The sequence below is a fragment of the Mus pahari genome, chromosome 13, assembly GCF_900095145.1.
Source record: "Mus pahari chromosome 13, PAHARI_EIJ_v1.1, whole genome shotgun sequence".
Lineage (NCBI taxonomy): Eukaryota > Metazoa > Chordata > Mammalia > Rodentia > Muridae > Mus > Mus pahari.
The window spans coordinates 27,107,490-27,121,234 of record NC_034602.1 but is presented as its reverse complement, the minus strand read 5'-3'; the positions used below and the strand labels follow the sequence as shown (position 1 = coordinate 27,121,234).

General features: G+C 50.9%; 1 protein-coding gene across 1 annotated transcript in view; it reads right to left on the bottom strand.

Annotated features, from left to right (window-relative positions):
• Positions 1–11,713: 11,713 nt before the first annotated feature.
• The window catches only part of Tacc3 (transforming acidic coiled-coil containing protein 3), a 12,525-nt gene continuing 10,493 nt past the window's right edge, over positions 11,714–13,745 (bottom strand). The window contains 3 exon segments of the mRNA XM_021210867.2: positions 11,714–11,844; positions 12,040–12,160; positions 12,259–12,365. Coding sequence (XP_021066526.1) covers positions 11,779–11,844; positions 12,040–12,160; positions 12,259–12,365 — 294 coding nt within the window. The 3' untranslated portion in view covers positions 11,714–11,778.

Here is a 13,745-nt window from a genome sequence, read left to right as displayed (position 1 = left end):
AGAGGGGCTCCACCTAGTGTTCAAGACTCAGAGTTTGATTATTATTCTAGGTCTTGGCAGCTGCTGCTCTCAGACTCACAACTCCTTTAAGAGGGCACACAGGACCACCCATTCCCAGCACCAAACAGTCCAGGTCTCCGAGACCACTGTGACCACCCCAGATGGTTCTCAGCACATCCCTACCCCATCCTTGGAGTTCCCTGAGGTCTGCTGCTTCTTTGGACTTAAGTTTCCTTATTTGAACAGCCCCATAGCCCCAGTATCTGTGACCTGGTGCCAGAAACTTTACTATCCACTTCTGCCCTCAGAGTCAAGTTCCAGCTGTGGCCTATTCCCGAGCCTGTCTCCGTTTCTCATTCCCCACTCTGTGGGAAAGTGCCCATCCATGGCTAGGAGGAGCCCATGGGTTCCTGTAGGCATCACATTTTTGGAATCTACTTTTAGAGGAGGGGTTCAACCTTTCCTCTAGTCCACCACTCAGCAGAGGTAGTGGAAGAAAAAAGTTATTAGGATATAGGGGATATGGATCTGTTCAGCAATAGTTCTTTGGGAGCAAGCTTGACCTTTTTGAGCAGCAGCTCAGTCCCATAGCAAACACCAAATATGACTTAGCAGCTGCAGACCAGTCCTCTAGGCAGGCAAACACTAGATATAAACTGGCAGCTATAGTCCAGTCCTTTAAGCAAGCAGACACTAGGCAGCTGTAGTTCACTCCTGAAGAAACGGCTCACCAGAAGGCCTGAGGTGAGGCCATTGAAGCGGCAAGCCACCACAGGAACCTCACAAGCAGTGGGCGAGTTTCTTTCAATGGCAGCATTATCACAATTTGAGCTCAATAACGCTATGTAAGGTAAATCATGCATGCCTTTAGCGAAGAGTTCCTGCACAGGAACAGGGGGATCTAGTATCCATCACAGGGCAGGTACCCAACATGCAGGATTAGATGGAATGGAAGCTGAATGATCAGGGGTTGGTCTTCACTCCCCTACTCACAGACCAGGTCTTTGTCATCAAAGGGAAGGTTCATGGAGCCACGGGGATGCCTGCAGAAACAGACCTACAGTGTGAAGGCATCTTCAGCATGGATTCCAACTCCCTGGCTTGCTACAGCATGGCCAGTGGTGCTGTCAGCCACTTGGGCCTTAAGCAAGGCAGAGCAAACCAAACCAAACCAAGGCTCAGCGCTGGTCTCCCACTGTCTGTGGGGTCCTCTTTATACTCCTTCATCTAGGGTCCATTCACGTGTCTGCTATATCCAGACATCCTTTCCCCTGTGTCTGCTTCAGGAGAATAATCTTTCCCATGTCTGCTTTATCAAGATATCCTTTCACCTGTGTGCCCCAGCGAACCATCATTTGGTGTAAACTAACTTTCAAGAGATCTAGAAGTTTCCACTTCAGGTTCCTGAATAGGAAGTGGTCTTAGAGTGCAGGGCCTAAAGCTCTCACCTCTGCCAGAGAGAAGTTTCTGGACTCAGGCTCCAGGGGCTATCTATTCTCTAAGTGATTGCATGACTGGGTGACAAGGGTCTTGAGACTTCTCGCTGTGCTCTGGAGGTAAGGGCAGGGGCCCCCTTCCTCATCATCAGGGATGCTGGTGGCCAGAAGTGGGCCCAGTCTCACAGTGGTTTTCCTGATGCTGGCTTATCTCTCCACGTACTGCTGTTGCTCTAAAGAGGCTGCCTATTTCCTTTGTGGTTAAGGTTTGGGTTTTGAGGTTCAGGTTTGGGGTCTTTAGGAAGATGGGGTGTAGAATATGGCTATACAGGAGGAACTGCCAGGAAAGATAGGTAGCGCTCCGGACTAGGCCGCAGCCCTGTCACCACGTGGCCTGTTTCATTGGCTTCCTCACTTTCCTTGAGATGAACCCCAGCCTTTATCAGCCCAGCCCACACCTCCCCTGGGCCTGACGCTTGCTTCCCACTACAGGAAGCCTTTTCTGCTGGCTGCTCTGGCCTCACCCAGTTATCCTCCAGCTCGATGGAGGGGACATCGCAGTGGGGCTGGTGGGACACCTGGAGCCAGACAAGCCTAGACTCAGGGCAAGGGTACATTCCTGTTTTCTGGGCGTGTGGGGAGGGGGGGTTCCCAGAAACACCAAGGAGGCCTGGCTGTCAGCCCGAGGGGAGAGCCCCTGGCGCTTCCTGCTTGGCTAGAGGCGCGGAGGCAAAACAAGTCAACAACAGCCACAACTGCTGGCTTGTGCTTGTATAGAGCCCCCTCTGCCCTTGGCCTGGTTCTGCCGGGGCCTAGGCTCCCCTTCTTATGATGCCTGATCCAAGGGGCTCCAGCATCCCATGCCTCGGATGGGACATTCTGCCTTCATCTTTTGGTATCTTGAGCCAGTTGCTAGTGTTCATTTTACTGAACCTATCTAGACTACAGGACCCTCCCTAATGTCCCTGGCTCTCTGTCAGAGCTGACTAGTAATGTCACCACACATGCGAGGCCCTTACTTCAGTGAGAAACGGACAGATTCAGACCCCCTGGAGCGTTCCAGGAAGTGGTGGGGGTAGGCAGCTAGGGCAGGGTGGGGAGCCAAAGAGATGGCTTTGTGACCTGGGGCAAGTCACGCTGCCTGTGGGGTGGGGAAGCCTCTCCCATCCTGCCCCAGGGTCAAGGTGAGCTCATGTTCCTGGCAGGGGAGCAGCACCTGGCACATCAGGCCTCCTGAGGGAGCAAGCAGGCACGTTGGGGCAGCACAGATCTGGCCCAGCCCTCCTGCCTTGGGCAGACCTGGGGCCAGGCAGGGCCTCCCAGAGACATAGTGGATCCTTTGGAGACTCAGAGATTGGACAAGTAAGACCTTAGCCAGCATTTTGAAGCCTCTTTTTGAAGAAAGACCCTAACGCTGCAGGCCTCATTCTGTCTGCTCTGGGAAGCCCCCGATGTGATAAAAGGGCACTGCTCCCAGCCCTACATATACTAGTTTGGGTCCTAGTGTCCCCGCTGCAGGGTGGGTGAGCAACAGGCCTGGTTTCCGCCACTGGTGTTTCATCTCTGGCATAGAGAGGGAAATGTCCCTTAACAAAACGCACAGGATAGGAAGACTCCAGGTTCAGCTCATGTAGGCCAGGGCCGTCAGTAAGACTGGTTCAGTGGTAGATGGGCACTGGAAGACACAACAGTCCCTTTTACATTGGGTCCCATCCTTTTGGGACTGTGGGTAACTCGCTTAAGGGCTGGGTGGGAGACACTGCTGCCCATATGTTTATGATTTCTCGTGCCTTCAGAGCAAAGATCAAGTGCAAAAGGCTCTCTGACTTGGCACGACCCAGTGCCAGGCTGCTCTGGCTGCCTGGCCTGGTACTGGATCAGCTTGTTAGTGACCTCTGCATGTAGGGAGTAGGGATGGACTCTGGTCCAGAGGAACCTGTCACAAGTATCAGGGCAGAGAGGAAGTGGGTGGACTCCATCTATCCAGTATGACGTGGGCTGACCTTCCAGATGGACAGTAACTACTACCCCTGCTTGTTTTCTAGTTGGGCCTTGGCTAGTTGGGGTTGTTGTCTCCCTGCACGCTGTGAGAAGCTGGGTCTTGCCGGGTTCCCCAGGCAGCCTCTCCCTGATTGGGGAAAGGTCTCTCCTATACTCCACTGTTGTTCTGGTCTTGAACACCCAGGGACCTAGGAGCCTGTGTTTGCTGGCACATGCGGGGAGCTATCTGTGTAGCTCAAGAGTGTGGAAGTGATGCCTGTCTGGCAATGAGGTGTTGGGTAGGGTCAGAGGACACGGTGAGACACTGGGGATATTAGTAACCACAGAGGGAGACTAGACCTCACCCTTTGCTTTCTACCCTGGTCCTTGCAGCATGTCCTGTTAACATGTCCCAAATGTGTCTGCTTTTCTCTTCTTTCTCAGCTTGGAAGAGAGGGGGCACTCACAAGTGACACAGGAACAAAAGGTCAAACATGTCAGGATGCTTAGAGGCTTGGGGTCCAGCCCTCGTTTATGAGGAGAACACTAGGTTTCTGGTGGGGGTCTATGCCTGGCCCTGGACAAGGAGTGACATTTTCTGATCTCTAGCCAGCCTGGACATTCACCCTGGAGCTTGAGGAGGGTGAGGAGACTTCCTGAAGACGCTAGGCCCAGGTAGTTAGTAAGACTAGCTCAATGGGCTGGTGTGGACAGGAGCTGGAAGACTGGAAGATGACCCAACAGTCCTTGTCATTGAGGACCTCACCCCCCAGCCTTATGTGGCTGTGAGTAAGTTGTTCAAGGGCTGGGTGGGAGACACTGTTGACATCGTGTGGAAGAACAGCCCCAAGGCTGGGCCAGATACCCCAGGCAGAAGGGCTAGTCCTACCAAGCTTCTACTTTTGGCAGGGCTCTGACTCCCCACCTGAAACATATGTAGTCAGTTAGGTCAAAGAGGAGGGTCCCGAAAATTTTCTGCAACCCTGCTCCGCCCCAGCTCATTCCACTTAACTCAGAGGATCCCAGGATGCTGTAAACATTGGATAGAGGGTCTGGGGTTCTCAGCCTACACTGCAGTTCTTGCCAGAAAAAACCCTCAGGCATAGCCCCCATGACTCCCCACAAAAACCCGGTTCTCCAGGAGTGATACACCTTAGAGACTTAGAGGCCAGATGACAGAGCTGTCTTCATAAGAGGGCTACCCAGCCGTGCACACAGGGAGCCCACGGGTGGCTTACCACACTGGGGGTGGGGGTGGGATCCTTTCATTTTTAGAAGGTCCCTGGTGAATACCACTTTTTTTTTTTTTTTTTTTTTTTTTTACATGTAAGTACACTGTTGCTGTCTTCAGACACTCCAGAAGAGGGAGTCAGATCTTATTACAGATGGTTATGAGCCACCATGTGGTTGCTTGCTGGGATTTGAACTCCGGACCTTCGGAAGAGCAGTCGGGTGCTCTTACCCACTGAGCCATCTCACCAGCCCGGTGAATGCCACTCTTAGCTAACAGCTCTTGCTCTGTTTCACTGGCTGTGGACTCGCCCTCCGGTGATTTATCCCTCCTCTCTTGCCACCTCTTCTCATGAAGGCAGTTCCTTAGCCCCTGAGCTCCGCCCAGGGGGCTACTGGCACCAGGAGAGTTTGAGGAGCGGGCAGAAGAGGTGGAGGGCTATCAAGGTGCGGGGGACCCTGCAGGTGGTCACAGCAAGGACATAACCTGCAAAGAGATGGGAATGAAAACTCAGTTCGGATTGACTTTGTCAACCTAGATCAGACTGGAGGAGTCTATGCCAGGCTGTTCATTGTCAGCAATATGAAGTGGAAACTTAAGGGCTCTTTGGAACGTTCTGTTGGATGATGTTTTGCTGAGGCAAACACTTGAAGGGGTGTTTTCCTGAAGCGGACCCAGGTGAAAGGCTAAGGCAGACTTGTGAAGGAATGTTTGGCTAAAGTAGATGGAGGCGAGAGGATGTTCTGCTAAAGCAAGCACACGAAGGGACACGTGATGAAGGATTCTCTGCTAACGAAGAGCAATGCAGGTATTGGTCCATCTTACATTGTGTAGCTGAGCTGCATATGTCAGGACTCCATAGAGAGAAATGCACCAGAAAAACTTCTGTTGTACTGCAGTTTCTTGCCACTTCTGAGGACTCAGGTTGATTGGTAGAGTGATGTCAGCTGAGACAGATGCATGTGCTGCAGCAAGACCTGTGGAGGACACGCGATGTTTGGAGGGAGTATAAATCGGCCTCCATGGACAGCGACAGAGTAAACTGTGCAGCCCTTGTAGGACTCTCATCTTCAGTCTTTACTGAGAGAGGCACAGTTGAGACCTTCTCCTGGTGTTCCTGCTGTCCCTCCTGCCGACTCGTACCAAAGCTGAGGCCTGGCTCTCTGCTTCCACTGCTGACTCCTGTTTGTTCTCCCAACCCTATTGAGCTGCCACTGCTGACTCCTGTGAACTGAACTGCTGATTTCCAAACAACACAGAAGGGAGTTGCTCCAAAGAAGCTTTCTAAACAGGTCCACTTCCCCCTTATCCTTTCTTTCCCACATCCTCTGGTGAGTGGTGGGCTAAAAGGGAGGTTAAAGTGATTAAGAGCTATCATTAAAAGTAGACTTTGAAAAAAATTAAAGTTACAAGCATATTTAAAACACTGTATATGGCTGGAGAGATGGCTAAGAACACTGAAAATACTCTGCCGAAGGTCCTTGAGTTCAAATCCCAGCAACCACATGGTGGCTCACAACCATCCGTAATGAGATCTGACACCCTCTTCTGGAATGTCTGAAGACAGCTACAGTGTACTTAGTAGATATAATAAATAAATCTTTGGGCCAGAGCGAGCAGGGGCCGACTGGAGCAAGCAGGGTTGACTGGAGCAAGCAGAGGTCCTGAATTCAGTTCTCAGCAACCACATGAAGGCTCACAACCATCTGTACAGCTACAGTGTACTCATATACATAAAATAAAGAAATAAATCATAGCCGGGCATGGTGGTGTACGCCTTTAATCCCAGCACTTGGGAGGCAAAGACAGGTGGATTTCTGAGTTCGAGGCCAGACTGGTCTATAAAGTGAGCTCCGGGACAGCCAGGGCTACACAGAGAAACCCTGTCTCTCCCCCCCCCCCGAAAAAAATCCCCAAAAACCAAACCACTATATAATTCAGGGAAAAGTTTCCAGGCAATGATCACTCACTCTAGGTGTTCAGGCAATAATCATTTCAAGTTAGGTGTACAGTAAAGCTTAAGGTGTGACTACTTAGAAAGTCCTTCATAAAGTACAAGTGACCATGAGGGTGGGTTCTATCGCTGAAAGGTCTAGAATCTAGAGTGGTCTCTACCCCAGCAGCTGGGAGGTCAGCAGTCCATGTGACATCTCCTGGAGGGTGGGTTCTGTTAACTGGGAGCTAGGCAGAGAGTCTGGAATAAACATTCTGGAGAATTTGGATGATGTCTGTGTCTATAGCAAAAGGTGAGTAAGGTCTGCCACCACAGATAGCAAAAAGCTTGCCAGGTCAGTAACAAAAGCCACTCTCCGCTTTCTGGATGGAATACAGGCATTTTATTTTATCTTCCCCAGTAAGAGGACACCCCTGTGTGATTAACATTTTTGGTTCTCCTGGATGTCTGTGTGTACAAGTTATCTTCATATTCTCAGCACAGAGGATTCTTAGGAAACGGGGATGTTGGCCTCCTCCAGGGGGCCACTTTAGGAGTCTGGCCCCGCTGGGGCACGTTGTCCTCACCTATCCCTTGCTGGCCTGAGTGAAGAGACAAACTTGCGTGTGTCATAGTATGTATAATTCATCCATCCATATATACCTGTGCTCTTTCAGGCTGGAGCTTGGTACCAGGTGCTCTGGGAGTTCTGGCCTGCTCCCTCATGCATGGAGGGGCATAGGATAGCAAAGGGGCGTTGCATAGATAACAGTAAGTGGGTGAGTTTAGGGGAACCGGGTGGTTCAGGGTATTGGGATGCAGTATCCACATCTGCCTACCACAGCTCTGAGCAAGGTTTTCTTTTGTTATGGACTGCTGTTCATTACAGCAATGTAATGGTGACTGCTATAGCTGACTAGTTACTACCCTTGAGGGCCTGGAATCTCTTTGCTGTAGCCTGGCATGTGGTTCCTCCTGACAGGAGGTGTGAGTCAGCAAGGGTATTTATGATCAGAACTACAGTTAGCTGGTCAGGGCCTGATGGGAGGGCCTGGAGGGTCCTCAGTGCCCCAAGGTTTGCATGTATGAGACTAGGTGCAGCTTGGGAGTGTAGGGCTGGCTTGGTGAAGACATGAGGGGGTCAGGCCTGTCCACGGGTGCCCCCTGCAGGCTATGTGATCTGGTGGCTGATAAATGCAATGCTTGCAATTCCTAGTGTTAGGGAACAGAGGCTACTGGAATAGTATCAGAACGGATGTCTGACTCTACCCACAGAGGGCCATCATGAGGATCCCCTGGACTCCTGGGCCATAGCTCAATTCTGTGACCTATCCTTGAGCACACCCCAGAAAGGCAGAGTCCGTCTCAGATGTAGAGGTGGGTCTATATTCCCAGTGTGATCTTCTTTTCTGGGTGAACATCTATGCCCGGCTTCTCTGAGGCCTTCTCCAGAGACACAAGAGACAAGATTCAGTCTACCTCAGCCAGAGAAGGATTCAGAAGAAGGAGTTTGGGGTTCAGGTTTGGGTGTTAAGGTTCTCCTAATGTAGACACCACTGAGTGCCTTCCAGAGGCTGGGGCTTCCAGTCAGGACTCTTGAAGCGTCAAGAGTGTTTGGGGTTCATCTTGGGCTGGGTGCAACACCTGGTCCAGGAGGAGGCATTTCTGGAGGGAGCTGGGGGCTGACAATGGGCAGGGCACCCTCTTCTGGGTGATAATGGTTGGCTTAGAGATCTACTTGGAGGGTCCACTTAGCCCACCCTAAAGGGTCTTGTCTGGCTCAGGGAGGCAGCTTGGGCCACACTCGTTCTTATGTGGTCTTGGAACCTCAGAGGTGGGTGGGCTTCCTCTGGTTGGGCTCAGGATCCCAGGAGCCACCAGCCTGCCAGTGACCACTGGTTAAGGGGTAGACTGGCTAGGGTGCGCCTGAAGGTGAGTTTATTTTACTAGACCTGTGAAAATAACGTCATCGTGGGCTGAGGAGGGGACTTAAACAGAAGAGCAATTTCTGAGTCTGTAGGTACAACCCATCCTGTGTGTGTCTGCGAAAGCAGTTTCCCTGACATGTACTACCCAGACATGTGGGTCAAAAGGACATCTCAGCTCTCCTTTTTGGGGGTTAGGGTGCACTGGTTTGAGCCAAGTCCTCATTTTATAGCCCTGACTTCCCTGGAACTCACTATGTAGACCAGGCTGGCCTCAAACTCAGGTCCACCTGCCTGCCTCCCAAGTGCTGGGATTAAAGGTGTGTGCCACCATGCCAAGCTAACTTTCCTCTTAGTAGGCTTCACTCTCAGGATATCACAGACACTAATTGCTAGGGTCTCACTTCCTCAGGCCATCCTGTTGGGGACCTGGGCTTCAATGTATAAAATTTTAGGGCGATTCATTTAATCTTCAACAGTGAAGTTTAACACGTTGGTGCTGTGGGAAGGGCTTCTGTGATGCTTTAATCTGTGCCCTCTCCTTCCAGTTGCCTCAGGGCATTCCCTGTTCTGCCCTGGCAGCAGGCCCACAAGCACCCACTGTGCAATGTCAAGGGACAGGGCTACGGAAGTCTGGCCCTGCTGCTATGTGCCCAGCTAGGGTCATGTTTACTCGTGGAGGACCAGTGCCAGGGCCCCCTTCAGCCCCCAGGATAAATGCCCATTCAGCCATACAAGGCTCCTTTGTCCTGGAGTGGCTCAGCCCAGGCTGCTGCTGGATGGCCAGTGTCCTCAGCATGGCCCCAGGCCAGGCTGGCTACCCTAATGCATCCAGCTGCCCTTCAGGACTTTTCTCTGAACAGACTCTGGCTTGGCTGGGAGAGGCCCCAGTAAGGGATAGGGCAGCTCTAGGAAGGACTGGAGAAGCCAGGCAGAGCCAGTGAGGAGGCCTAGTTACGGCCCTCTACCTCTCAAGGCCTCCGTAACAGTGCTGAGTAACAGGAAACCCTTGCGCCCATACCGCTACCCTGCTTGTAGGTAGCTGGTCAGCTCCAAGGTGTTAGGTCCTCCTGAGCCCTGAAGTCCAGGTGAGAGAAGTGCTACCATGTCCTGCAGCTGCTTACCTTCCCATTCAGTGAGTGCCGTTTCCCTGAGCCTCAGCTCTCTTGTGAGCCTGGCTGACTCTGCCATGCTCAGCAACTAACCCCCTGGGTGGAAGTGTACCTGCCCCATCTCCGTGTAGGGCAGTTGTGACATCGTCCTATAAGACTAGCAGGGAGGTCCCATGGATCTCCAAGTGCATGTTAGTGAGTCTAGGAGATTTTGGCTGGGGAGAGAGGCCTGAGGTTCATCAGATTATCTGTCTCAGTAATGCCTGACCTAGCTCTACTGGCCCTAGCAAGACACTGCCTTCCAAATAGGTTTAACACAGTCCTCCTGGGAGGCCCAGGCTATTGGGCTTGAGTCTATTCTCTGAAGGCTCCCATTTACCTACCTGATAGCTAACTCAGATTCTTGGCCTCCGTCCTACCCTGCACAGCATCATCCTTCATGTCTTGTGGCTCATGAATGGCTTTAACTCCTGGTGCTAAGCAACTACTTAAGGACCCCCAGCCGTAGACTAGGCTCTGTGATCGTGGGCCTGGTTAAGGGGTGCTTAGTTCTGGAGTGGGAGATCTTGGCCTGGACCTCTCTCTGGGTAGGACCCATTCATTCCCTATTGAAACACTGCCTCAGGTTCAGCCATCGGCCTGGGCAACTGTCCCCATATGCTGTGCTCTAGCCCCTACAGCAACATATGAGCTGTGCTGACTTTGTTCCACCTAGACGTGTAGATCTCCTCAGCCTTGCTGTTTCAGGACTGACTAGGTCACAGCTGAATTTAGGACCAGCTCTGTGGAGATCCTGTGCCTGCCCAGGATCCTCACCACACTGTGTTCTCAGCCCCACTCTTGTACTCCAAGAGACACAGGGTAGCATACAATGGGGTCTTTCTTCTGTGGCACTAATCCTGATTGCAGTTTGACTTGAGACAGTCTACTTAACCTCAGTTGAATACACTGAGCATTTTATCAAGTGTCTGTTCTGGTGTGCACCATGGTCCACAGCTGCCCGCCCTTCATTATCTGCAGGGTGGTGGAAAGCTGGAAACCAGTGGCAACTGCAGCTGCAGTCTTGAGAGACAGCACTTCCTTCTCACAAAGTCCATCTGGGCTCCTTGCTACATGGAGTCTCCACTCTAAACTGTTTGCCTTAGCCATAGATGTAGATACCTCTCTACATCCTTGTGGTACTCCAGTACCTGCAACACAGGCTGTCAGGTCAACATCAGACTCATCAAGCCCCAGCTACTTGGCTTTGGTTTAAGGTGGAAACTCCTATCTGACTTTTCGTGTATACAGTCTGAAGGTATCAGGGATAGGGTGCCTCTCTTCCAAGCTATGTGGCTGACTAGAAGCCTGAATTGGGTAGGACTTGAGCACACGATCTCCTATCTGCTCATTACCTAGTAGGTAGAGATCAGGCTCACAAGGAGCTCCCATAGCCAGGGAGACAAGATGGCTGAAACATCTAGTGGCAATGGCTTTTCTTAGCCTCAGGCCAGTGCTGGGCTTTGCATAGGCAGTTCTTCTAGGAGATAACTTTCCATCTTGGAGGAGAGCTCCTCAAGATACAGGATACTCTAAAGGGAAGCAAAACATCCCATGCTATAGGGAATCTCCTTAAGCTCAGTAAGTAAACAACTCAATAGCTCCAGGAAGTTTCTGAAACCAACCAAATATTCTGGACCCTGTCTCCCTTCCCAAATTTATATAACAGCAGTTCTCAACCTGTGGGTCTCAACTCCTTTTGGGGGTTGAATGACTTTCACAGGGGTCACCTAAGACTATCAGAAAACACAGATATGATTCCAACAGCAGCAAAATTATAGTTAAGAAATAGCAATGAAAATTTTGTGGCTGAGTGTCAATACAGCATGAGGAACTGTACTGAAGGGTCACACAGCATTAGGACGGCTGAGAACCATTGTTATATAAGGATTGTAGAGAGATGCTTACAACTAAGTGGAACTACCTGGAAAAAGAGGCAAATGAGCTTGTTATAAACAACAGGACCTGGATTGACTTTGAGTTTGAAATTAAACTTTAGTCTTTTCAAAATAAAGTAATTTAGAAATTAAGAGAGGTTAAATAAACCACATGTAAGAGAGAACTCGGACAGATAAGGAAACAGGCAGACAGACAGAAGAGGGCTGGTGATAGTCAGCTGTGGTCAGATCTTCTCCATCTTAGAGATGAGGTCATCACAGATCCTGGTCAGCTCATCAATTTCTTTAGTCTGAAGGAGAAAAGATGAGACTAGTTTCTATAGGGTTTCAGAGGGAGTGGCAACTGGCTAGGAAGGTCCCACCCTTCTCAAGTAGAAAAGGAGACTAGAAAGGAAAAGGCTGGTCCTGGACTTCCTCAAAGATAAAGTCCAGACAACCCGTGAACCAGAGCCAGCTCCAGCAGGTCTTGGGGGTCTGTGTCCTACCTTCTGCTCCACAGTCTTCTCCAGTGAGTGGTTCTGCATTTGTGCCTTCCTCAGGCTTGCCTGCAAAGCCAGTGCCTCTGCTTGGGCCTTACTGCATACCTGGGCGATCTCCTCATTTGCCCTTGAGGGGCAGAAACAGAAACACAGGCTAGGTCTGGCCCAGCAACAAGGCAGGCAGCCCTCCCTCCGTCTCTCCCAGGATGGGTGTCCAGTACGCACAGCCTGAGCTTTTCTTCTGCATGGGCCTTCAGCGCCTGGTACCTCTGGCCTTCTTTTTCAATCTTCACTATGTATTCCTCAACACACTTCTTCAGTGAATCTTCATTCTAGAGAGAGAACAAATAGGAAACATTAAAGTATACTGTTCCATCAAAGCTAGAGTCCTGTCCAGGCTTGGCATATGGGGACCGCCAGGGCCAGGTGCAGACTGTAGACACTTAAGGCTTTTGGGGACATTAGTGATACAGAACTTGGCATTTTCTCTTTAGAAAAGCCCCTAATCCTGTAGAAACTTGATGCCCCAGGGAAGGGGGCTGCTGGTGGGGGTGAGTGGGTAGGTGAGGACCCTCTCAGAGACAAAGAGGAGGGGGATGAGGTGGAGAACTATGGGGTGGGAGACTGGGAAGCAACACGTGCAATGTAAATTAAAAAACGTCTCTTGAGCCGGGGATGGTTAAGCACTCCTTTGATCCCAGTACTTCCAAGGCAGAGGCAGCAGATCTATGGATTTGAGGCTTGTCTGGTCTAAGTGAGCTCTAGAATAGCCAGAGCTGTTACACAAAGAAACCCTGTCTTGAAAAACCAAAGCAGCCTATCCCACCTTCAAGGTACAGAGAGCTCCTGGCCGACGACCTCTGGGACCTGGGATCTGATCCCGACCTTACTTCAGGTATCCGTTCTTCCTAGGGTACAAACCATGGCCAGGACTACTATAGACTGGCTGGTGGTAGCACCGTCCTGAGGGATACACGCAGTCTTGCTCCCCATAGCACTCTCTGGGCAGCTCAGACTCCCAGGGAAGATTTGACTACTGAGGGTCATGGAGCAGGACATACTAGAGCTCAGTAGCTGGTTTCTGAAATGACTTCTGTTTTCTCCACTAGTCACCATGGGGAAAGCCAAGTTTCATCCAGTTTCCTCTTTCTTGCAAGACATTCCTGAGCCCACTGTCAATTGTCCCCCTAACTCCCAAACTCCATCTCCCAAGAATACCAAACTCAGTGTGGTGGTTTGAATACACTTGGTCCAGGGAGTGGCACTATTAGGAGGTGTGACCTTGTTGGAGGAAGTGTGTCATTGTGGCAGTGGGCTTCTTCCTAGCCATGTGGGAGATAATCTTCTCCTGGCTGCCTTCCAATCAAGATGTAGAACTCCTGTTTCCTGCAGAACCATGACTGCCTAGATACTGCCTTGATGATAATGGACTGAACCTCTGAACCTGTAAGCCAGCCTCAATTAAATGTTGTCCTTTCTTTCTTTTTTAGGTTTTTCGAGACAGGGTTTCTCTGTATAGCCCTGGCTGTCCTGGACCTCACTTTGTAGACCAGGCTGGCCTCGAACTCAGAAATCTGCTTGCCTCTGCCTCCTGAGTGCTGGGATTAAAGGCGTGCGCCACCACGCCCGGCTTGCTTGCTTGCTTGCTTTCTTTTCTTTTCCTTCTCTCTCTCTCTCTCTCTCTCTCTCTCTCTCTCTCTCTCTCTCTCTCT